Here is a 25,847-nt window from a genome sequence, read left to right on the forward strand (position 1 = left end):
CGTAACGCCGTGACAGATTGTTTGTGCTCGCACCTACTTTGCAGCAATCATGCAGCGAATGGTTAGATATTTACATCGATGCTGTCTGTCTATTACAAGCTAAATCCTATAATCATTAACAATTGCAAACTTCAATCTTGACATTCACAGCGACAAATAATACGGTCGCACAAATGTAAAGCATGTATGTCCGATAAAACAATGGCACTTTTCATCACATCGATAGTGTTTGTTTGCGCTTCGCCAATTCCTGATCAAACAAACCGTTATCTGGATTATGAAATGGCTTTGGTTATTTTGCTGTGCGTACGACGAAGCCTACATTATGACCTTTGATCTCAATAATGATCAAAATCTGCGTACATGTAACCAGCGCACTGTCCGGTTGCCATGAAACTTTGGCATATACCTTCTAATCATGCTGAGACTCAATTCGGGTCTGAACTGTTACTCTGTATTCATGTAAAGAAGGGATTAAGTTACCTGCTGAGTTGGCGCTCAAAGGAAAAATGCAATGAACATTGGGTTGAACTTGTTTTATACAATACTATGTAGTATCATACAAAACGAAGTACTTCTTTCCTCTGGAAGTGACAAGAAGGTAGTAGTTTTTCCGTTACAAGAAAATCCTTTCATTAATACTTTGTAGAGGGCGCTATTTTCCTTGTCATACACAGTTACTAGTGGGATTAGGGCACAAAGGGGCCACCAGCATCTTATGGGGGCCAACAGTTTTCAGCGGCGTTTTTGTTTTTGTTAGCCTTGTTCAATATCTATTCATTCATGTTTTTTTTTAGTGGGAGGGGGCCACCTGGGGGAACCAGGAATGGGGGGGGGGCGTGCCCCCACCCCACGGCTACGCCACTGGTCATACAAGGCACTCCTTGTCAAGGGCATAAGAAAAGATACAAAAATTAGCCCTTCAAATATACCCACCAAAAAGTTTTGAAGGTATGTTGGTAATTTCTGTTGTCGAAAAAAAGCAGCCCAGCACAAAAAAAGTAAAATGTAGAACTTATCCCCAAGAAAATGTAGAGTGTGATGCGCACTTGTATGGAATACGGGTGTTTCACAATAGAGTGCGCCTCCAAGAGTTTGCAACGCGTTGGCCAATCACAATGCACGAAATCTGTCGACCCAGTACGCGTTTAGAAAGGGTTGACAGATTTTGCGTGTTGTGTTAGGTGCGTTGGAAGCTTTTGGGGGCGCACTATTTTGAACCGCCTGTATTTACGGTTAACGTATGAGGAGACAGTTTAGGCAAATAGGGACCGAGTTGTGAGGACCTTCTGCTGTCTCCACGTTTTCAGTCGACACAAAATTGGTGTAATGACTAATGTCTATCCCCACAACAATACAGCAAGTATATATTTTATGGTGGGATTTGACCCGTAGCCTGGGTCGATAGGTTTTCCCCTTATTTTCAGGTCCGTCCTCACCACTGAGATCTCGTGGTCTTCGAGAGATCGATATCGGCAGCTTTCTGTATACACTAAAGATCGGTCGGATCGCATTGGAATTTTCGACGAAAACGGCTTGAATTGAGTCTATCATTGTATGACACGCCCACCGACGTGACTTAAACGCAGATTATACCGCGAACAACACAATGTACATTTAGCTAGCTAAGGATTCAACACAGCCTACTGCAAGCACATGCGGTACATCATTCTACATTAGGCGTTTCGCGTCAAGAGAATAAAACTGGCTGTCCGGGTTGTAGGCATTGTGCATGGCATTTATTCCCACAAAACCAAAGCGGCAGAAGTAGTAACGACGTCGACGAAGGACTCACAATCTGAAACTCCCGTCGCTTTCCACGCAATGGCGTGTCGGCACAAGCAGTTCATCAACACAGTGGGGACATGCGTCGATGAAATGTTGCAAGGGGTGGTAGCCGTCAATCCAGCCGTCGCATTGCTCAAAGGTAGATGGCAATTTTTTCACATTCAAACCAACAGTTCATAATTATGCTTCCCTCGCCTCGCTTCTTTCTGAAAGCAAACTCAGAATAGCTGTATTCCATTTCATGAAGTCACAGCTCAAGGGCTGCCAACGAACCGTGAAGGGTTGGGCTCTCGGTCTTAATTAACATTTAGCGTTTGTTGAATAAGCTTGTGTGCTTTTCTGATTTTGTACCAGCAACACGTGCCACACGCCCCCATGCGACAAGTTAGTGGTAAATTCCGTGGCGTGGTGGACGTGCGTTTGTGTGTGCAGCGCCCTCATTTAAGCCGCCTCTCCAACAGTTGAAATTTTAAGGCCCTTTTTTTGGGGGGGAGGGGGCATAACCAGAAAATCTAAACATACCTTCAAGTAGCTTACCATGTGCCAGCTCAGATTCAACCTCTTCCCTACAGTCTATTTGACGCAGCACACAGGGTCATCCCAGGTCAAAGTTGTCGCCGTGGTGTGGAGGCTAATCAAATGCATCCCCTCCAAAAGAACTAGTCCTGATCACAAATGATTTGACCGTTTCCTGTAGGTCACAGGGTCATACTGCGAGCGGACATCGCAAAGTATAAAACTGCTGGGAAAGTTGCCGTGCTGTGCGGTGGCGGATCAGGGCACGAGCCGTTTGCGTCAGGTAAAAGCTGTAGACTGACAATGCGTTTCACTGATGCAGAGAAGTAAATAAGCTTGTCCGTACAGTCGATAACATGGATTCACCTTTTAATTTTGTGAAAATTTAGTGGGCAACTAAGTTCAATTTTAGAACAGAATGACCGGTAATTGATCATTCATAATTATAAAATGTTATTATAAATAGCCATTTCGTTCGAATTTCATGTAACAATAAAAAAAATTACGCTCCGTTTAATTAACCTAGATTTTCTTAGCTTTATTTTAATGAGAAAAAAATGAACAAATCTCGCTTATTCGTTCTAAGGTCCTATATAAGATTGTTCTGGTGTTGAGTCAAGGTGTACCTTAGTTTAAACGAAATAAGCAAACGGAATAAAACATTCGTTCAAATTTAAAGTTGTTTCCTATGATTTGGGTGTCATATTCTATCATTCTAGGCCCCCAATCTGGTAGGAACTGTTTCCATAGTTGAAGTTGTGCCCAAGTCAGTGTGGCTATTCATTTCCGGGTCTTTTTCCCCCATAGGATATGTTGGATGCGGCATGTTGACTGGTGCTATAGCTGGCTCGGTCTTTGCATCGCCTCCTGCCAGTGACATCCTCGCCGCCGTACGAGCTGTTGCCACCTCAGGTGAATACCGCCCTCAACCTGTTAACTCCCGTTTCTTGTTAATTGAGATCGTAATTTGCCCAGAGGAAAATGGTGACAGTCTGTTAATCGTTCACGTGATTTTTTCCCCCAGATTCTTAATCCGTCAATGATATATTTGATTTGTTTTTATAATTTTGTCCGTTATTATAATTGCACGCTGATGATGCAGCTTGTCCATCGATTAGTTATGTTTGTTTGTTCATCCGCTTGCGTGCTTGGCTTTTTTCCTAACAATCATTTTGGGTCCGTATTTGTTCCTTTTTGAGGGCAGTTCCTTTATTTTTCCAAATAGGCCCTACATTGCACAAATTATAATATCATGTCAGTCTGAGAAATGATCTTGAGAGGAGTCCAGTCCTGTTGTGTTAGATATAGGAGTATTGTAAAATTGTAGATCCTAACTACCCTGACTTCGCAAGCCCCTTGCTTTATAATACACGGCCCATAAAGCATTTCTGTACTTTTCACATTCTGTGTTGAGAGAAAATTATGATAAATATAAATTATTAACCAAGTATTGGCTCTGCTTACGAACATAAGCCGGAGTTCTTCTCATCGTGGCCAACTACACGGGCGACCGGATCAACTTTGGCATTGCCGCTGAGAAGGCCAAAGCCCTGGGCATCAACATCGAGACGGTCACAGTGGCTGAGGATAGCGCCCTCACCAGCGTGGATAAGACAGCTGGGAGACGCGGATTGTGCGGGATCATTCTGATACAGAAGGTTGGAGGACGAGTCGGTTGCACAGACCTTTTTGCCCTGAAACCCAGTGCACAGTCCCCATTCCTGCAAGACTACTAGGAGTACATTTACAAAGCCTCAGAAAACACAAGTACCTGAACTAAAGTCGAGCAGTCCCCGATGACACACAGTTAAATGAAATTTGTCGGGACTGTCGGCAAACTCTCCTCTGTCTGATAACCCTGCTGGCCATTTACGTGATGGCGTCTGCTACACTCTGCTTGATATTTTCGGTAAATCACAACCCAACAAAATAGCCACTTTTCAGTTAAATACCCTGACATGAACTTGGTGCAAGCGCCAATCAGAAGAAACCTGGAAGACATCTCTTTTCATTTGGGTGTCAACACAGCCATACGTCCTCTGTGGTATACCACAAGGCTCTGAGTGTTTTGTCTCATGCCAACTAAAAGCAAGCGCACAATGTTCAGTTAACCATATTCAAGTTGCCCTCCTGACATGACAAAGCCAAAAGCTAGCATACCCTGTTTTTAGGAATTACTGTGCAAAACTCGATGAATTTCGTTTGATCTGTCATTAGATAGCTGGAGCGATGGCAGAAGAGGGTCGCACGCTGCAGGAGATAGTGGAAGCCACCAGCAAGGCCGCCAAATCCATGGGTAGACGATGCAAAGATAACTTATCTTGATATCTGATTATAACATCCGGAAGAGTATTTCGATGAGGAACATTTTATGTCATGAAATCACTCCCAACATTCGCACCACCACAACACGGGCTTGAAACCCTGCTTCATTTTTTTTTAAATGTTGTATGGCAGTTTATTTTCAGGCTTACTGTGGGTTCTTTCACGACTTTTTCACTTTTCTGTTGGAACCCAATTTGAATAAATTGGGGGTAATCATGGAATTACAACACTGGCACGGCCACGTAGGTGCTGAGTGGCAGAATGCAACGACTAGAGAATTGTAGAGCAAAATGAGGACGCTAATAAAAGCTGAATTGGGGCGGCAAACTGATGCAAAGTCGGAACGATGAAAATAGACCAATAATTTGAAAATAATTTGTTTCAGCGCTTCCTTAGTTTGTTGGTTACCTTGTGTAAGCTACGTCAAGGTAGTCTTTATTGGCCCTGCGTTGGAGAGACTTATTTAATTCTTGAAGTGATAATTTAAACGAAATGGAATTTGTTAGTTGGTTTGCAGAATTGTACATCTTTCACCGCCCTTTTTTTCATGTTTTTTATTTCTATGTCACATTCGCCTCTTTACTGTTATTTTTATGTTGCTTTAAAAATTGAGAGAAAGGGCGATTAACATGCTATGTAGGGTAATGTACCGAAGTGAAACAGCCACCATATGTTCACAACAATACTAACAGCCACACTGACCACCCCCAACAAAACAAAATGATATCAACTCTGCACCTTTGATTTCACGTTCATGGTAACCTGAGCTCATGGCTTCGTTGTGCAGGAACCATTGGTATTAGTCTTTCACCCTGTCACGTGCCCGGGTCGGGTGCCACTTTCCAGCTGGGGGACGAGGACATGGAGTTGGGCCTTGGAGTTCACGGGGAACCAGGCGTGAAACGAATGAAGGTATGAGTACACAAATCCCTCACTTCAGGATCGAGCATGAATGCGCGTCTTCTCACAAAAGTGGGGCCAAAATTTTCAAAAGCGGTACGAGAAGTAACTTTGTTACAGTGCTGCTAGGAAATGTACAGTTGGCTCGTCGGTTATTCCAGTGCAGTGTTTTTGACCGGAAAACTCTGTTGTCTCGAGACGGATGAGGAGGCACGCCCGCTCAAGTCTGCATGAGGGAAATTGCTCCCATCTTGGATGCAGTACAGGTGCACCTGTTTTGTTTTTGGAATTTACATTTCTAAAATATGCCTATCATAAAGTGAACAATGGTAGTCCGGTCGGCGTTTGGTAGGTGTTTCTGTAATGGACGTCAACATACCTCGTAGATGGATGTCAATTTCTTGTTACTTTCAAAGGTCTGCCGGGCGGACATCATAACGGCAGCCATGATTGATCACATGACGGACAAAGCCACCAGCAGTCATATAGATGTGCACTCAGGTAAGAACATCAGCGCCAAACCCTTGAAGAGTTAAAACAGCACCATTCTATTGTAGATAAATTGTAGCCCTACTCACAGTTGAAACCAATGGATAACCTTCGCCTGCATACCGTTCATACGGGGCACAAAGCTGGGTATAGTTCTTGCGTGACATCGTTTCTTCGAAACCTCATTGGGTAGAATTTATTTAGGTAAGCGTTTCAGGCACGGAATGTATGCATACGTAGATCACGGATAAGACTTTACAACACCTGCACATAATATACCATTTGTATGAAGGCTGCCAACCCGTCCCATATTCTGTTCAAGGCCGCAGGGACGACAATGACAGCAAAGCGCCCTCGCATGTTCATTTCACTGTGTCGTTCCGCGGCATGGTACCAAACCACATCTGGCGGAAGCCAGCGCCCAAGTAATTCAACTTAATGAGGTTTCTCATCATAAGAATGTGTTATCAGTACTAGGAAAAATAACTCGGCACGTGCATGGTTGAAGAGTAGTTAATTAAGCGTGTAATCAAAAATTGAGTTTCACGAGTGATGCACCGCCCCAGGAAACAGCAGTCGCGAAGCGATAAACGTGATGCCGAATATTTTGCGCAAACATTGTAACTAAAATGGCTTTCGGTGCAAAGCTTTGAAGCAACTTTAAAACCCTGCAGGTCCACTTATGGTTGATCAACTAACGGTTATAGCTTTACATTAACTGAGATTTATGTGTTCATCTATTTTTTCCCCTTAGGGGATCACGTCCTGGTGTTGTTAAACAATCTGGGCGGGACGTCCACCCTCGAACTGTTCCTAATGGTGCACTCGATCATCCGATTGCTTGGTATAACAGTCGACACTCTGCTAACATTTCGTGTCGTTGAACATGTTTCCAATTAATATTCAATCCTGACTCGAACAGCTGTTGAGTTTAATTGAATTAGCCATTTATCAATCAAAAATATATTTAGCAAAGCGCCGTTCCTTGAATAACTACAGTATATTCAAGATACGGGCGGTATGCAATTTTTTTTTATCACAACATTCTGGGGATGCACAAATGAACATTCCGATGGGGAAATCGCTTTATGACCAGTTTCAACCGAAGACTAATTCTTCACGCTTCTTGAAATTTGAAATGTATGACTTTTGATTCCCTTTGAAAAAAAAAATTACAATCCAGAGCCACAATCATACCATTTATTCATGTCTGGTGACTCCAGCTTGTTTAAAAAAAGGAATACATAACATTGTGGTTGATAACTTGATACAAAGAAGATAGATTCAGTTGTTTACAAGACTAAACGCCATCGTGGGCCTGACCAAAATCTTCAGAGGAGAAATGATTGAAATGCCACACCAGGTAATCTAAACACACAGGTGAACCAGTGTAAGACCAGGTCATTAAATTAACTACTCTTAGGCTACCAGTCTGTTGTTAATCGAGAATATAACTAGACAGAGACCAAACAGATAGCTCAGCTTAAGCTTGTTTGCAAATAAATTATATACAGTCCAAAAGGCATCTCAAGAATAAGCCTAGCAGTCGAATCTTGAAGTGTTCTGATGCCGAGAAATCAGTCGAACGTCAGCGCAAACAAGAACCAAGTTAAGAAACGGAACTAAATGATTGATGAAATTCATTAAATAGTGTACGCCAGACTAAATGACTTGACACACTGTGTTTTCATTAACTATGGCTGCTTACCGATATAAAAGGCACAAAAAGAAAGCTACTAGTCAGAACAATTCTGAAACAATTAAGAGCTGAGGGCAGGGAAGACTGAACTGATCTGGCAAGGTTGTAATGTTGACATGAAATTGGATTTTTGTTTCGTAAACAGAATCTAAGGGTGTTGTTGTGGAGCGAGTGATGGCAGGTCATTTTATGACGTCATTGGATATGGCGGGTCTTTCGTTGACCATCATGCATCTTGATGAAGAGCGGAAGTGGTGCATTGGTAATTAAAAAAGCCTTGAGTTTTGTTTGTTTGGGCGTGAGGGCGTGAGGTTGAACGAGCAGGTTGGTGCTAGTGCGTCAATACATAAAACAAGTCATATCTTTGACCTGCCGCAGTGCATGGAAATTTTGGTGCTATTCATGCAATCAAATTAACGCTCCCGGGCAATAAAACAGATGCAACGTATTGGGATTTGTTTGTTTGTTTGTTTGTTTGTTTTTTTAACAGTTCTTGATCTATATGTTAATTAAGCATTTCTCGGATACGAAAATTTGGCATCTATCACTCTGTTCTTTCACATATTGTAGCATGTGAACATGGTGGTTCGTATATTCTGTTTGACCTAGATAAGGAGACAAATGCATTTGCCTGGCAGAGAAGCAATGTCTTGACAGATCAGGACGCCCTCTCTCAGCCGCATGGATTAAGTGTCGTTGAGTTCAAGGAGGAGAACGACGCAGCAGAGAGCCGCAGCCAAGAAGAGTTCGCGTCCGGTACGAAATCAGGTAGGCCGTTCCTTGGAAATGCACGACGCTATACATACTTGTGTGCAGCTTCTTGCTTTTTGACCTGGGGTCAAACTCCATACTGTTTTCCGATTGGTGGACATGGTGTTCCTTCCCCCTCCCTACCTCTGCCGAATTCCACGAAAATTTGGATTCCCGCGTCTGCAAATCCATATTTCAGTGCGTTTTGTGCACTTCTGTGAGCAGAATGTCGGACTACAGTCCTAAGGCTCTTAGAAGAGACAGGACTATTCAAAGGAAGAGGTAATATTAAACTGATTTAACTAGTACGATTAACTCCACCCCGTTTTGCAACAGGCCCAGCGTCGTTACTGCTCGACTATAAACCCCGTGTGCAGTGACAGACACTTCTTGCTAATTCATGATTTTAAAGCCGGTGTGGTTTCGCCGCTGTGGAAAGACACTACACCTTGCCGTCAGGATGCATTGCTAAATATAGGCCTAATTATTTCTGTTCCACGGTCATATTTAGCCGTTTCAGCTGGTTTATATCATTTTCTGTCGTCTGTCTCGCGGACCCTTGTCAGTCTCTCCTGATTCGCAGGGAAATTGCGGCTAAGTAATCACCTGCGCTGAAAACCCGCCCAGGAGTACCATGCCAGGCTATGGGCGCGTACGACATGACGCGAGATGTTTTCCTTTACTCAGCTTCCTTTTTTTTCTCTCTTTCTTCTTATAATTTTTTGTTCAGCCAACACCAACCTTTCTTTTCCGTGTCACCATAATGGGACGAGAGGTGATGTGTTGCCTTCATGGTGGTTTTTATCATGTTCAGGGGGTACAGACCTGTCATTGGAGATTCTCGCTTAGATTTAATTGTACAAAGTCGGAAGATTTGAGATCATTGAGTATTTTTTTTCCTGTTGGTCCTTGTCGATCCAGACACACTGCTTCTGCTGACACGGTTCAAACAATTACCGGTACTCAGAACTTGACGGCGGTGACGTCAGCATTCCCTGATTCCGATTCGGAACGTCATGGATATCAGTGACTGTGGTGTTGGGTTTACCTCTCATCACTTGCAATACGTATTGATCTTCAGGCTTTCTAACCTGTCTAAATAGCAGATTCGAAGTAATTTCGAGATGCTTTATCTCTCGCCAAGGCACATACACTTACTGGTGCATGCTTCACGGTATGCAGCCCGTGGACGTAATAAAAAAAAACACGTAGCAGGCATGTCTCACATGCTGTTTAAGTCGCTCCCTGTTTAATAAAACGCTTCTCTTTTCCGAGATGGTGCACAGGTAAATACATAGTTCGTCAAGGGCATCGTGCCAGTCATGCATAATACAGATTATTTCATCCTGTAATGGTATGAAGAATCGTAAAGGCTGACAGGACAGTTGTTTGGTCCTTCGTTAACTGGGTTTACGGCGAATGTAGAAATTTGTTCAAGATGCTACATTGAAGTGCCCTTCGTTTTTATGACCATGGCAACTCTATCTGTTTAAAAACAAGAATCAGTTCTTTGCCCGGATACCGAGAAGACGTTCCAGCGGCGTAATTTCAAATATAATGGCCCACCGAATATGAAGAGCAATGAGATTTATATGCGCTATGACAGACTGCTTATCTCATCAATCAGCGGGCGGCATCCTTTTTCATGATGGAGTATTATCCCATCAGTGTCCCCTGGCGGTGGCGTGCTATGCGCTGCGATTGCAGCATGGTTCGATTGGACACGGCATGCAGGACCGAACGTCGGATCACTCAATAAATTGCTCTTATCTTCCTCGCTTGAGAGAGACTATTGAATTCTGATCTAGTATGCGTCAATTGAGCCTGGATTTTTTTCCCAAAACTTTCCGACAGCTTGTTTTGAAACTATTTTGAAACCTTAATATTAGTCTAAAGTTTGCTTGTCATTTCAACTAAACACATGCAGAAAGTTTTGGCTGCAGGTGTATTTAAACTTTGGGCCTAGGCTGTGGTAATTCTTCATGATTTGACGCTGCTAACTGAAAGGGACGCCATGTAAAAGATATGTTTAAACTCCTTAAAATTACACCTCTCTGTTCCAATTGACCTTAATTTCAATTTTTGTTTGACTATTTTATCTCCATTTTTAGGGTTTTTGGTTGTTATGCTAATGTGAACTGACATATTCAGGAGCAAAACTGTGATGAAATCCGAGGCAATGAACCTCAAATGCATTGATTTGTACGTACAGATTTGGTAGGTTTCTAAAACTTCGCCATTAAAGATTTTCATTTCATTTGTCAGTTTATTATTGTAATGAGCTACCAAGCGAACTTTCGTCAGAAATGTTTGGAAAGAGCAAATTTGGGGTTCAAAATACGAACATGAGAAAATGCAAATTGAACAGTGTCTCCCTGGATTTACATCACAGTAACAGCGCCCTCACCTATCTGGAAAGTTTGGTCAATTTTGAACGTTTAAACAAATGCATTTTACAGTTCGCTTAACTCCAAAAAGAATGTAAACAGTTTTCAGACATTGAAGAAGAATTTAAACTTGCATAAAAATGATTCCAAGAAAAAATATTTGCATTGTTCCTTTAAACGAAGATATTGCTCGATGGCTTAGCACAGGTCATGCAGGTCTCGCTGCTCAACGGCCAAATTTTCCATAACAGCCATCCAGTACATGAAGGAGTTCGAGAACATTTTGATTAAAACTATTTCCCCAAAGTTGTATTTCATTTGTACTTTTTACAATGAAAGTGCATCTGGTTGGAGCATGCTTGCTTAAATTTAGGGCAAATTGGGTGAAGTTACTTGTACTTTAAAGAAAATTTTCTTAAGCGTGGTAGTGTCAAAGGAGCGGGCTCACCCTAAATATTAAATGTGTCTGTGGAACACTTTACTTCAGGAAATAAAATATTATAGCACAGGCAGTGTATTATCAAGTCAGTAACTTTTGTTTGTGGGGATGTCTGCTATAGAAAGTGTTTAAATATGATGTTTGTAGCATTTACACCGTAACGTTTTCAAAAAATGAATAGCAAAATAATTTTTAATACGGTAAAGTGCGCTTGCTTGTCTGTTGTTTTAACCTATTATATAGCTCCTCCTTGCGAAACACCGGAGCGTCTGGTGGCGGTAATTTCTGCTATTTGCGAGACACTGATTGCGGCAGAGGACAGACTGAACGATCTAGATAAGTCGGGCGGAGATGGTGACTGCGGTACAACCCTGAAGCGAGGGGCAGAAGGTATACAAGTTGAGTTGAGCTTTTGTCTAAGAGATTGTGATCTGTGCAGCCATACAGGGCTTAATATCTCTCGGAATGATGAAGGGAAGGGACCGGAACAGAAATGACGATGGATTTTTAGTGACGATTAAACGACCAGGAAGTGAAAGCATATGACAGTTACACGCTGATAACAGCTAAGGACGTGAAGCTAGGGTTGTAGATTTAGGTGACATTACAGTAGATTTGGCAGCAGGAGTATCAAGTGACGAAGGTAACATCGAGATATGATATTGATGAACAGCAGTAGTAGTGAGTCTGTTGAGATGATGCTGAGGGTCATGTTGAATGAAGTTAAGTTGAGAATGAAAAGAATTGTCCATTTGAAAGACAAAATCAAGATGACATGTGATGGGGAAATGAGGGCAGGCAAGGAAGGAAAATGAAAGAAATGAAACCAACCGAATAACGTTTGACTTGTTCATATTGCCAGGTATTGTCTACACAACGCACCGTACCACGCCGACCAGTAGATTAATGTGTGTTGTCGGCATTCATGCCTCTGACTTGGCAAATAAATTGCTCCTTTCTTTAGTGCTGTTATGCGTAGAGTAATTATAGTTGGGGGGGGGAGATGATGTGTGTAGAGAATAGGAGTGAACGCCGCCCAAATGAGTCAACCTTGGCGGAACGTGATGCCCGGTTCCCCTAGTTGGTTGCACCGGGCACGAACCTGAACATGCGGATTAGCTGAACTACCAATTAAAATGGCGGAGGGTGACACAAATTATCTGTGTACCAGTCTTAACCACGCTGCTCACTTTCTGCGATTTCGCCTGTTCACAAGACCGCCGCATCATCGGCATGATTTTTGTCACCTTGGCGGTACACCGCAATGTTAACCGCACCTGCTCATATCAATCTTGAAGTGTCTTTATAATCAGTCACACGACAAACATTCACCTGGTGGCCGTTGTCGGGATGGCTGTGTGTTTTTGTAAAAGCAGCTGTTTTTATTTTTCTTATTTTGTTGAATCACTTGAATTCGTCGTGAATCTGATTGGTTAACATAAATATCGCATCCGTTAGACTCTAAGTAGTGCCCCCGCACCTTTCCGGAGGTCCCATGAAGTGGTTAAACCGGAAGAGTGTTTAAAAGGTTTACATTCCACGAATAATGTCCATTTTGGTATACGATAAATGGTTACATTTATCATTCAAAAAACCCGAAACAAATAAACAAACAAGCTACCCAACAAACAAACAATAATAGGAAATCCTTGAATTTTCCTCTTAATATGAAAAATAGAGAGTCAAACTTGGTCGCGTATTTTACTGTCAATATTAACCTGACAAGGATTCTCTGAGATTCTGCCTCAAGCTAACCACCCCATGTCCTGTTGAGACTTTTTTTAAAATTACCCCGGAAAATTCAGAATACGGCTAATTATTTAGGTCCTGTGGAAAAAACCCATCCTGACAAACGTCCCAGGGTCACTGCAAAAATCTGTCACTGTTAGTCTGTCACGGTATATCTGTCACTGTTAGTCTGTCATGGTTTATCTGTCACTGTTACTCTTACAATCAGTCATATTTAAAGCCCTCCAACTAGAGAATGTCTTGGCCAAAGGTTTCTCGTTCGATTTATGAGTATGCACCCCATGTCATACCAACAAAACGATGGAGAAAAAGTTGTTTAATGTTCTTTTTTCCACACCATCTCCCCTACATTTCGCCGACTGTTTGCATTTTCTGACTAGACACAATGGCTAACCTAATCAGGCATGTGAATTAACTACTCTCCTCGCTGTCCATTTGCAAATACAGAATCCATGGACCCTCTAAAGCGTATATGTACATTGTAGCCTACATTGGTTTTGTTGGGTCTCTCTTCAGGTTTGTACCGCCCTGGGCGGGAATAAATTCTAACATAGTTTTGTCATCAGGTCTTCATCAAAGCCAGGATTCACTAATGAATATGTCCCAGCTTATTGACTTGGACCATTAGGCAAATTAATTTAGGACCGGAGTCATGAGGCCACTCTGGTGTGTCCCACGTTACAGCGATCCTTCGTTCCCGTGCTGGACTGGTTGCCATGGGAGCTGGCCAGATGCTGGGCGCCCTCTCCGGCACGGTGGAGCAGAGCATGGGCGGTTCCTCGGGTGGGGTGAGTTTTTTCAAGCACCTCCACTCGCTCGGGTGAGGAAATCCAAAAATCTCCTCCCGTTATCTTATCCCAGAGAGATCTAACGTAAACATGAATGGCAATTAATCGTTTTCCTTATTTCAGCTGGTCTTGTGTCGGGCAATATTTTTAAAATGGTAGGCTTATTAGTAGTCATTTTGTATAAAAAACAAACAAACAAACAAACAAACAACCCCCCCCAAAAAAACCCTGTCTTATGATCAGCTTTACAGTTTGTTCCTTACCGCGGCAGCTAGACATCTGGACCCTATTCCGAGTGCTGACCAGTGGATGAAGGCGTTAGGTGCAGGGATCGACGCTGTACGCAGGTACATGTATTACCACTGTCCTACAACAGCTCAACAGCTCAAATCTTAACCAAGTCAACGATCTCGCCCAAGAGGTTCCTCAATTTGTCGACATTAGCATTTTGAGACGTTTAGAGTAGGGTGTATCTTGTGTCACTTTATACTGATTTTGGAAATGGCCGGTGCATCGTTTGTTCCTCCAATTACCTGCGGGTTCAAGGTCCAATGGGCACACAAGCGCGAGTCGTGTACTCACGACCAGGCACTGTTTTCCAAGTGCACAAATTACTGCCCGAGAGCAAGGCCAAATTGGAATACGGCATCGTCAGGGCGAGTACCAGCATATGATAATTTTAGAATCTTCTCAAGGTTCGTCAGTCCCCATTCATAATGCATCACAATGCCATTGTGTTACTTATTCAAATCTGAGCTAGGTTTCGTGCTAAGGACGGCCCGTGTGTAAAATAGAATGAAATGACAGCACAGTTACTCTTCATTCATAATAAAGCTGGTTCGGTTTAGGTCTGTAGATGATTTCTAAAAACAAGCAATATTTGCATAACAAAGACTCATTTGCATTAACAGGTATGGAGGAGCTGAGCCAGGAGACAGAACAATGGTAAATTTCTTAACGACTTGTATGATTTTCTCTACCGTTTTCATGATTATTTCGGAATTGTGAATGGGGTCTCAACTCAAAATATTCAAAGTTTGTCTAACAATTTGTTAGACCTATTAAAGATCGCGCGACGCTCGCTTTTTAAACCTTTTCCTGCACTGCACCTTCGGAGGAATTCTCCCCCTGCAGGGCCTCCAAAATGTGCGAAGTCAGTGCACCCATACATGCATAGCCGCGCCTCCACCCACTCACTTCCCTGGCTTTATAACCAGATTGCGTGTCTGCTCATCCGTGCATGTGGCCAGGCTGTGCGTCGCGTGACACGCTTCCTCGGCTTGGTCGCGTCTCCTTTCCTGCTTAATTTACCGCCGTTCGTCCGATTGGTTTGTAATGCACCCGCACACGGGGCGATGTCAGAACCTCCACCCCGTCAATCCATCACGCGGATGACGGTCATCCCGGCCAGCTTCATTAATGCATCGATTTACAGAAGAGCATCCAACAGAGCAACTGGGGAGGGATCGACGTCACTTCGGCATCCGATTACTGGATGTCCTCGCTGCTTCACTTTTTACGCGTTATTGCTAAGTGGGTTGGTGCCTGTTGAGTGAATTTATAACAGGCAGGTAGCTCGTTAATGATATAAATCAGTGTTCTTGGCGTTCATCCGGAAATTAAGTGCCGTTATTTCAGAAAAAATGTTCAAAAGCGTGGGTCTGCTTCATCCTGTGCCACGGGCAGTGGGAAGTTAACTTTTCAAAATAGTGAACATAATGTCATCATTTTTTTTTACAGCACGAAGGCCTTGTTGCTATTTTTTTAATGCACAGTTGGCAATTATCATGCTGTGTTGCATAAACTGCGCGTTGGCGGTGTATTATTTTGGATTGTTGGGCTATCACAAATGCATGCAAATCGGAAAGAGTCTAGTTGACATTAGGTTATGTATTTTCCATGACTCTAATGGGCTGTTTGAAATGACCGGTACTGACTAGGCGGTAAGATCATGTGCCGAAACGTGACCGCGTTGGAGCATGGCTCATGGGTTGTTGTGTATAAGCACATTTTGTGAGGAGGAAGAAAGGCCCGATGAAATGTACATCATTATGTTTGAAGAGAAATAGGAATTTCTTTTAATAATCTGAATTGAAATGTGTTATACGAAAGTATATTTTAAAGACTGTGCATTCACGTTAAAGGTAAGAAAAGGACTAGAAAAGGGCATTTTAAACGATGGAATATAAACGGTGGAACTGAAGATGGGGTATCCACCATTCAACGATCCAATTATTCAACCAAATACAGGCTGTACACGGTATCAGACAAGCAAACGTGTGGCAGTCAGGGGATATTTTCTTGCTGCGCTTCAAAAATCGCTTTACATTTGGCACAGTAACCGAAGACTTGAGATAGTGACGTCCCAACCATCCTTACAGAATGTAGACATTTCATAACCGATTTCAGCTTGTTACCTTAGAGCCCAGTGAAGGGCAATCAACAGGGACTCGCGTGACACCATTCGCTTTCATTCTTAATTTATATGTTATTCTTGTCCAGTTTTGGGAGCAATGTTTTTCTTTCTCTGTGAAAGTTCTTTGGGCAAATAGCCTAAAACCCTTTGGACGTCATACATATAAATCAAATCCAGATTCGAATGCCGATTGATATAACAACTGCCGTTTACTCGTTCGAAAACATTTTAGTCTGGACGCACTTGCTGAGGGTGTAGGTGAAGGATCCGTACCAAGTCTGGTGGGACAGCCACGTGCACGTCTGAACTGTGTAGTTAGTAAGATCAAAGATTGTCGCCAGTCTCTAGTTTCTGGGTCCCAGACTAGTCTTCCATTGCCACAAGAGTTTGCTTTGGACAACATTTGATGGTTAAGAAGATCTTATCGTGACTACATCTATTATGTTGAGAAATCAACGTAAATGACTCCAAGGATGCATTGTCATGCCTTTTGAACGTATAAAGTTTAAGTGCCTCAACCCTATTGGTTTTTCCGTGACAGCAGTAAGGTCTTGAAATTGCCGTATTCGATAATCAAATTTATTTCATCCAGTATTTTTTTCATTAAATTAATTAGCGGAGGTCGCTACACAGCGGTGTTTAAAGAGTCTGTAGTTATAGATGGCAAGGTGATTTGTTTCAGTGGGGCTGGATATTGTGAATTGGATGAGATCATTCATCTTCGCTGGCGAATATTTTCCATGGCACCGTGCCAACGATTCGGCACAACCTCAGCTCGAGGCCATGATGGTGGCGTGCGGTGTGGTAATTGTCGGGTTTCCTCCGCGTCCCCAAAGCGATCCTAGGGCGGGAGTCAATGTATGCTGGTTGAAATGGCTATGGCTTCCAAATCTTACATGAAATAAATCCCAAAGGGGAGATGGAAATCGAAGTCTGTTTGACGAAATGCAGTTGTCTCCTGAAAACGTCTTATGATCAATTTCGTGTCTGTTGGACTTACGAACCTCAGCGTGTAGCAGCCGTCCCGTGTACAGTGTTATAGCAGACCCCGCTACCGTATCTGTTTGAGCGTATACGGGTTGTGGTACATGTACTCCTAGTGTAAACTGTCTTCCATAGCGCAATGCTGAAATTTCTCACGTTATCTCCAGAATTCAGTTTCGTACCGAAAGGCGCCCAACCTCTTTGCATTAAAGAGAATGACAAATTTAAAGAGGGTAACTTCATCAGTAGATCGCCAACGAAGTATATTGCATGCCGCTTATGAAAAGGTATGCGTTTATCCGTGCCATTAAGAAATTATTGGGATATAATTTCTCCACCCCTCATAAATAAATAAGAAATAACAAACTCCCAGTATCTGTGTATCATGTTTCCCACATATTGACATTAATTCTCGCCGGACATAAACACCATGCATAAAACCACCTTCACGATTGACGTGGGTGTCCATGCCCACTTTGTTAAGAGGTAGATGTGATATCAGCTGGCACCATGGCAATGTCTAACTTTCTGCGAATCTGATTGGACGAGGACCAACATGCTATATGCAGTAGATATCATTGTTGAATATAATGTGAAATATATCATCTATCTGCGAGCATGCAAGAAAGGCAAGACAATACATTCTTAAAACCGTTTGCGTAGATTTTTTTTCAACATGAGCATACACCTTTTTGATGTTTGTACGCATCATTAATGATTTGGTGGTGAAAAATTACGACTTGACAAAGTCATCATTACACAAAACAAGACACGAAAGCAAAACCTGTTTCTTCCCCCGACGGATCTAATCCTTTTAGTGTTTGAATTACCTGAGCGGAATTTGACAGACGTAGATGTACGTGTCTTTGTTGATTAAGAAAGATTGAGAGAGAAAAAAACTCCCCAACTTATCTTGCTTACAGCTCGACCCACTCCACGCCGCGTGGATCACATTGAAGCAGGCACAAGAGTTTGGAGCGAAACCACTAGGGAGAACACACTTCCAACATGCTTTGAAGGTAGGATTTACGTTGCAACCCCCGACCGAACACCTCCAGGGATCTCGGTAACCTTGATACACGGTTGTACTTTTAACTAATGATGTTTCCATTCCGTTGATGTTTTCTAATCAAGACAGTGGGCGTATGGTAATATTATGTTCCTGTTTATTATTCTTTGACGCATAGTCCTACTGATCTGCCCTCACTGGAAAGACGTAATGTTTAATCATTGTGGTTATTGATGGAACTTGCAATATTCCACGTTATAATGAAATGCCACAAGCTCCGTTATTATCCAAAGCCGCTTTCATCAAAACAAATTTCAAGGCTTTTTTTTTTAAACGTTTGTATGTTGGAGCGTATCCTCATATTGGCAGCCTGTCATCCTTGCGAAAGTATGGGCCTCGAGCTCGACCAAGAGAGGGCGCTATTTTCTTAGCAACGGAGGCTCCTTTGGTCGGAGCTGAACTTCGTTGGTTCACAGTTGACTAGGAAATGCATGAGTTACGGTCGCATCGCTGCCAACAAAATAAAGTATGGGCCATTCCATGTCAGACACACTTTTTGACCTTATAGGTCTTCAGATGTTGATAGAAATTGCTGTGCTTGTAGACACCAAGGAATAATAAGTACAAGCCAGTTTTTAGAGGAATCTGCCTTGCCGTGTGGTTGGGGCAGAGGTCAACAAAAGTGAACAGTTTTCACTTAAAAGTCCAACCTCTTCGTAAAAATGAAACATAACCCTCTAATTTTTCATCGAATGTATGTAAACTTTGTTTTACAATAATCAGCAGAACATGCTTTTTCAATGAAGTGAAGATTTGGCTCTCTGAACAAGGGCCAGGATGACCTTTGACATGCATCTGTGACCTTTGACCCCGTACTGAAAACAAAGTATCCCTTTGAAAAATATTTAGCCACATGTTTTTGAAAGTATTGTTCTTGCTCTTGAAGAATCTACCTAAATCGTTGTGGGCTTTTTAAACCAAAAACGTTACGGTCATTTTTGTACAGTTGGTCAGCTTGGAATATGTCAATGTTACATGTGGTCATAATATAGGAAGTTTTACCCAAGCAATTTATGCTCTAAAATGAAATTAATGAAGTTCCAAACAGTTTTCAGAGCCAGAGCAATTTCAAACAAAATTATCGTTTCATTATAGGAGCCCGTTTTAGGAACATGTTTGGAGCATTTTGGAACATTTTCACTAGGAGCCCGTTTTAGGCCCTAATTGAGTTTGAATATACGAGGACTATGAAGCTGTTGTGTTGGGTAAAACGTAACACTTGAGGGTGCTGAACGACATGAACGTACTACACTACCGTACTTGCCCTTGCACTTATTCCAAACACAAGCCAAATCACTTAAAATACTTCAAAGGGGATGCCCACATTAAATCCCCTTGAAACCCATTTGAAATCCACAAGAGTTTCTGCATTACCCAACACAACACAAATTCCTTTAAATGCTACTCTCTGAGTGAAAGAAACTTTATTAATTTCATTTTAGAGCATAAATTGATTGGGTACAACTTCCTGTATTGGGACCACATACAAAATCGACGTATTCTAAGCTGGCCAACTGTAGCAAAGTGGCCATAACGTTTTGGATTTTAAAATGCCCAGGGAAAAATAAAGGTACATTCTTCAAGAACACGAAACATACTTTCAAAAACGTTTGGTTTAATTTTTTTCAGAATGGTACTTTATATTTAAAATGGGGTCAAAGGTCACAGATCCATGTCAAAGGTCATCCTGACCCTTGGTTCACAAATCCAAATCTTCACAACATCATTGACAGGTGATTATTGAAGATTGGTTATTTTGGTACCAAATTTGCATCGGGCCTATATTTGATGAAAAATGAGAGGATTGTGTGTCATTTTTACTAAAAGGGTGGATTTTTGATGAAAACTGTCCATTTTTAAAATCTCTGCCCGGACTACATATTGAAAGGCGGATTCCGCTAAAAATTGGCATGTATTTACCATTCTTTGATACCTACGAATACAGCAATTTTTATTAACATCTGAAGACCTAAGGTCGACAGATGTGTTCGTCTGACATGGAATGAGCAATATGGCTCTTTTCAATTGATGAGCGGATGCTTCTGCTCGAGGCGGATATCGCTAGGCCTACACGAATGAGCAAAATTGCTGACTGCTAATGTATTTTTTTCAATGTGAGGATCCTTTTCAAGACTTGTACAATCCACAAATCCATCCCGAGTTTCGTCCCGACGCGAGAGTACATTCATTTATGAATGATTCGCCGCTGACGTCATTGTTAGCGATATATTTTGAATCTTGACGGTGATCAAAGCATTTTCATTCCGTGGAGCACAATGCATGTCATTGAATTCGTACTGAAATAGGAAGACCATCTTTGAAAATTATAATTAATTTTCTTGAAACAATATTGATGTGATTAAAAAAAAAGTATCGTGAAAAAAAAATTCATGACGTGAATGAAATGAACATTGACGGTTATGCGTTATGTGTTTCCAGCGACCTTTCTTTTTTGTTTTTGTTTTTGCTACGTTTACCTCCGTGCTTTTGTAAGGTCATGTTCAGTGCCTTCGATTCAAGGCCCAGGCTTCGCCTGTTTTCTTGACATTTTGTCGACCTTCGATCCCGAGTGGCCGTCCAATTTCTCCACCGATCTGCACCAGAACAATCCACCTCGATGTCAAATGAAAACAAGAAGGAAAAGGAAGATTGCTTTCAGCTGGTTTTAGTAAATGGCAAAGCCGGCCACGACATCCAAGCCCATGTGGCCCTGTCCGTAAATGAGTCGGGAAGCAAAATCCAACAGGGGCAAATGTGTCAAGCATCTTGGTCGCGGAGGAATGCTTTGCGCCGAAACCGCCCTGAACCCTAATTCGATTTCATATAGAGGGAAGACGGACGCCACACGCGTGCTCATGTTTTCATTCCATGTCGCCATGGAAACGACATTGGACTCGATTTGTTTTATATTTTCTGCAGGCGGAGACGGGAACTTTGAGATTTTTTTGTGTGGACATTTGAAGAGCACCAGCATGGAGCAGAAAGGAACACACAAAGAGAGACAATGGATATACAGCACAATATTGGAGATAATTGGCATTGAACCAAAAAGATTCCCTGGACAAAAATTACTCATATGTTTATACCGTGTAGGGAAATCCTTTCGATTTACTTCTTACATAGCAAAACGTTTTTGATTGAACAACTGCATTTCAGAGCAAGTTTCCCCATTATTCTGGATTCCATGTTTCCAATAAGGGATGCCCTGCGTCGCGATCTTATTTAAGGTACTGCAGTTTTCCCAGAAATTTATCTGTAGTTTTGTAGGCCTATATCACTTAATAAAATGAACACACGCAAAGTGAGCTCAAAATAAAAACATAAAAGAGAGAAAACCATAGCTGGAGCCATTTTTTGAGTGAGAAAATGTTTGTTGACCATCTGCTCGTTACTGTTATGAATAGTCTGTTTGCCAACCTTTGTGAGGGGGGCTGAGGTTGGGAGCTGTGTGGCTACGAAAGTGTTACACTTTACCTTTAACAGAAATCAACACGAGCGGCAGCTAGACTAGTGGCTCTAACGCCCGCCGTGTACAAATCTGGCTAGAGCTAAACGAAGGGTAGAATTCGCTGGTTATGTGTACTGAACACACCTGTAGCGTAAAGGCGCCTTTCCACATGCGCGTCAACACTTGCGTGAGGCGTTGCGTATCAGTCAAAATTCGTCCCAGAGCGATTTTGACTGCCAAACTCATTGCACACGTGTGTTATGTGAATGGAGTCGATTTTATGTCTGTGAAAGTGAAACGCGAGAACGCATAGCGTGCAACGCATCCCCCAAGACTTGCATGTGGAAAGGCGCCTTGATACCCATCTAACGCGGGGATGGGAAAATTTGTTGCTGTTGTTGTCTTGTGTTGTTGGTTTGTCTTGTGTGATGTTGTGTTCTGTTGTGGTATTGTTTGTGTCGCACATGTTTCTATTATTGGTAAGATCTGCTTATGAACTGAAATGCTTACCTGTTCGATTTCAAAATAATGTCAGACGTCGGCGATACACTTATTCTAATTCCCCGCTCCCCCAGCCAAATTAAAAAGAACACCCCTGGGGGTTTATGGTGGTAATTGGCATAGCCGTGGCTTTGGAAGCCCGTTTTGGACACGGCCATAAAAGTCCCATGGGAGACTATATTCCCTTTAAACTTGAATTACAATTTTTAATTAATGTGCATCAAAGAGAGAGAGAGCTGGGCGTGCTAATCACAATTGCTGTTGAGGGAATTTGAATTCCATAGGCAATGAAACTATGTATGTTTCCTGTCTCGTAATTTCACTCGCCGCCGATCAGTTATGTGGCTTGGTAATTCCTCATTTACTGTGTTCTTTGTGTTGCTTGCCTGTAGGCTGCAGAAGATGCGGCAGCAGGGACGTCATCAATGGAAGCCCGGGCGGGCAGAGCTAGTTACGTCAACCGGGCCCTAGTCCAGGGACCGGACCCTGGGGCAGAGGCAGTGGCCGCTTGGCTACGTGCAGCGTTCGGGGCGTTTTACGGGAAATGAGGCGAAACCAGGATGCTGAAATTGCCGTTATTTAGAAAGTGTACAGCGGAATTAATTTTAATGTCATTAGGCCTACTATCATTAAGGGGGAATGAAAGTTGTAAGAAATTTGACATTCTATTCATCATAGTCTCATGAATTGTGTCTGGGCTGACTCATAGATTGCTTTGATTATTAATGACATTCAGTTCAACCTCGAAGAAAAAAAAAACTTTTTTGTTTACTACATTATACTAATTGCGACAAACAGAACTGTGGCCCCTGGGCTTTCATGTCAAGCATTCGTTATTTTTATGAAGGCAGGTGTAATCGTTATGGCCAAGGAAGAGTCAATTTGTCAAATGACATTCTCATATTCTTTGTGGCCCAAGTAAATTAAAGCTGGGCCCGGTCGAAAGGTGAAATTGCTTCGGCGTATTGCACGGCACGCAACGTGCCAAAGAATCATTAGATAAGATGTCAAACCGGTCAATATCTCAACATGGTGAAGTAAAGTTCCTCTTGCTTCTAGGATATTCCTAAATCATATGCACGAGCTACAAATCATACAGACCACCTGTAGCTCGTAGCTCAGATGTAATTGTAGAGTGACAGATCATAAAAGCCTGTTAATACTTCAAACAAACGCAAAAATAAGCGAATTAGACGTCACAAAACATTTGAAGTAAAGGACGCAAAAAGTGGTCGACGCAAAAAGTGGTCGACTTCAGCAAATTCAGAGCCCAAATATTTGTTGAGATGTTACAACTTCGCGTTCGTGAAGCATGAACATGCCTTAAAGAGACCATAATTATAAACGAAATATTTTACCCAAATCCTTGAAATTACACTTTCGTGTTTCAATAGAACCTTGTTGTCAATTTTTGTTTTGCTATTTTCTTCAGTATATGTGGCCTTGTTTATTTTGTGCTAATATGAATTTGGATATTTATGCGCAAAAACCGATGCAATCCGAGGCACTTAACCTCGCTGTTGCATTGATTTGTGCACTAAAATTATATACTTTTTGTACTTTGTTCTTGCAGGTTTCCATTTCTTTTAGCAATTTAATGTATAAGTTTTATTGCAATGAGCCCACGAGCAGCTTTTTCTTGGCAATTTTTTTAAAGAGGAAATTTGGGGTCCAAAATCTGAACATGAAAATATGTAAACTGAACAGTGTCTTCCTTGATTTTACAACAGACAACCAGCGTTCCTACTTGTCTGGAAAAGCTTGATCAGTTTTGAATGTTTAAAAAAGTGCACTTACCCAAAAGTTAACTACTGAACGATTTCAAATAGTTCCATCGAAGAAATACAAAAAGGGAATCAAAGAAATCTTCAATGGATTGTTTCTTTAAGGCCACCTTCAGGCCATAAAAACGCAGGATTTACGAGTTGTACGCTGTGATTACGACGTTATAGCTCAGGCGATAAGTAGGGCGTACGAATGCTATAACAGTGAGATAGGTTGAGTTATCATGAGCTGTAACCCGTAGGCTATGCGGAGGACTTAGATGGATCTTTCATGGAGAGAAACGACACGTGCGAAAGACGTTATAAATGCACAGGTGAGTTCAGAAAATATGAATTTGTCAATAGACGGTGGCTTCCTTATTTGTAAGAGTGAAGTGGTTTGTCTGCGCATGCATAGTAGGCCCTATATGTTCATGCCCTCACGTAGTATGTGCGCACGCGTACTGAATCCCACGGTCAGAAGCCAGTAAAATGACTCTTGACTCGGACAGGTGGACCCCAAAAGTAATCGATCAACATGAAGTTCAGATATATTGTTTGCCCCTCATTTCCATACTGATTACAATTTCAACACTCGAAGTCCCTTGCACACAATAAAAATCCATTTTCTGCCAAATCTTTGCTCGTCTTTGTCACGTACCTCCAAAGGAACATAAGTTGGAAGTGAAGGCAACATCTTAGAGGGGATTTTTTTTCAGTTTTGCCGGGTTTTCCCTGACGTTTCTCTACTTGTGCATGGTGAGGAGTATCATGAACGCTCTAATGAGAAAGTGTCATGCAAGAATGAAGCCGCATGAATGACCCCCCCAAAAAAAAAAATGCAGAGAGAACAAAAAGGCCCCTGTAGGCGGAAAATTGAGGGTTATTTAGTCCCTTATACACCAGCAACATGGATTTTTTTAAGGATTTTTTTCGACCGACCGATCTTATCTTAAGTGGTAAAAGAAATGAGAACCATAGACTTTAATAAGGGCGCCCTAAACGATTTATCAGTCTTCCAGACAGTATCACCGACGACCTGAGGGGAAATTAGATAGAAGTGTGACAATTGGCCACTAAGTAAGGTGAAAAACACGGAAAATGACGAAAATGGGCCCCGATGAAAAACGAAGTGCAGTTCAAAAAAGGTTTTCCTCCTAGAAGTAATAAACTTTGTTGATAATAAGAGTTACTAGTCTTTCATGTGGCATCAAAGTTATTTGAAGGTAAACCAAGCAAAACTGTGAAAATTAGACACAAAATTAGGGGAAAAAACGATATTTGTTTCATAATTATCCTTTGTCGTAAAATTGACATTTTCCACTTCTTTGATTATTTTTAGGAGATTTTTCTTACCAGAAGCTATTAATTAAGTATCACCATTTGACAGACTTTGGGCAATTTATTTACACACGAGGTCTTCAAGGGAAATGGCAGTACACTCCCTCACATGGGTCAGCGCCGATATGCGTCATCTGCTAGCCCCAGTTTTCAGGCCGACGGCCACAATTATGTTACTTTTGCGCATGCTCGAATACACAAACTAAACGTACGCACAGTCTATGGGGACCGAACATTCGTGGCTGCCACCATGTGTCCCAAAGTCTCCCATTCCTGGCCGTTTGCGTCCAGGGCTTTCCTGTCTACATATTTATTCAGGGAATCGCCCGATCTCCCCAAGTATCAATGTTTGGACAATAACTTGTCATATAGCTTGGCGTATTCTTTCCATTATCGCGAAAGACATCTTCTTGACTGGCAAGGCAAGACTGATATCAGTGTCGGTGAATCAGAACAAACCTTTTTTGTTGGCACCTTTTGCAGTGAGGCGAGGAC

General features: G+C 42.1%; 1 protein-coding gene across 3 annotated transcripts; it reads left to right on the forward strand.

The window, feature by feature from the left end:
- Positions 1 to 1,247: 1,247 nt before the first annotated feature.
- On the forward strand, positions 1,248 to 24,362 carry LOC110976236 (triokinase/FMN cyclase-like). 3 transcript variants are annotated; one of them, XM_022229335.2, is made up of 16 exons: positions 1,259 to 1,927; positions 2,486 to 2,587; positions 3,112 to 3,216; positions 3,778 to 3,962; positions 4,522 to 4,600; positions 5,417 to 5,541; positions 5,946 to 6,030; positions 6,773 to 6,862; positions 7,863 to 7,979; positions 8,327 to 8,485; positions 11,537 to 11,683; positions 13,727 to 13,830; positions 14,074 to 14,177; positions 14,742 to 14,775; positions 18,154 to 18,249; positions 22,641 to 24,362. In XM_022229335.2, the coding sequence occupies exons 1-16, from the start codon at positions 1,825 to 1,827 to the stop codon at positions 22,794 to 22,796; spliced, it is 1,791 nt and encodes a 596-aa protein (XP_022085027.2). In that variant the 5' UTR covers positions 1,259 to 1,824; the 3' UTR covers positions 22,797 to 24,362. The 3 variants fall into 3 exon arrangements, 2 of the variants coding, with proteins under 2 accessions (XP_022085028.1, XP_022085027.2); XR_002597814.2 differs by lacking the exon at positions 22,641 to 24,362 and having other exon boundaries at positions 1,252 to 1,927; positions 14,102 to 14,177; XM_022229336.2 differs by lacking the exons at positions 13,727 to 13,830; positions 14,074 to 14,177; positions 14,742 to 14,775 and having other exon boundaries at positions 1,248 to 1,927.
- Positions 24,363 to 25,847: the final 1,485 nt, after the last annotated feature.

The sequence above is a fragment of the Acanthaster planci genome, linkage group LG02 (genome assembly GCF_054643075.1).
Source record: "Acanthaster planci isolate LZ-2023a linkage group LG02, COTS_SCS, whole genome shotgun sequence".
Lineage (NCBI taxonomy): Eukaryota > Metazoa > Echinodermata > Asteroidea > Valvatida > Acanthasteridae > Acanthaster > Acanthaster planci.

Bases quoted from the DNA above. Each gene is read 5' to 3' on its own strand.
- LOC110976236 (XM_022229335.2), top strand. From the start codon at position 1,825: ATGGCGTGTCGGCACAAGCAGTTCATCAACACAGTGGGGACATGCGTC. The intron at 5,542-5,945 runs GTATGAGTACAC...TTACTTTCAAAG, and splicing joins CAGGCGTGAAACGAATGAAG to GTCTGCCGGGCGGACATCAT. The intron at 18,250-22,640 runs GTAGGATTTACG...GCTTGCCTGTAG, and splicing joins ACTTCCAACATGCTTTGAAG to GCTGCAGAAGATGCGGCAGC.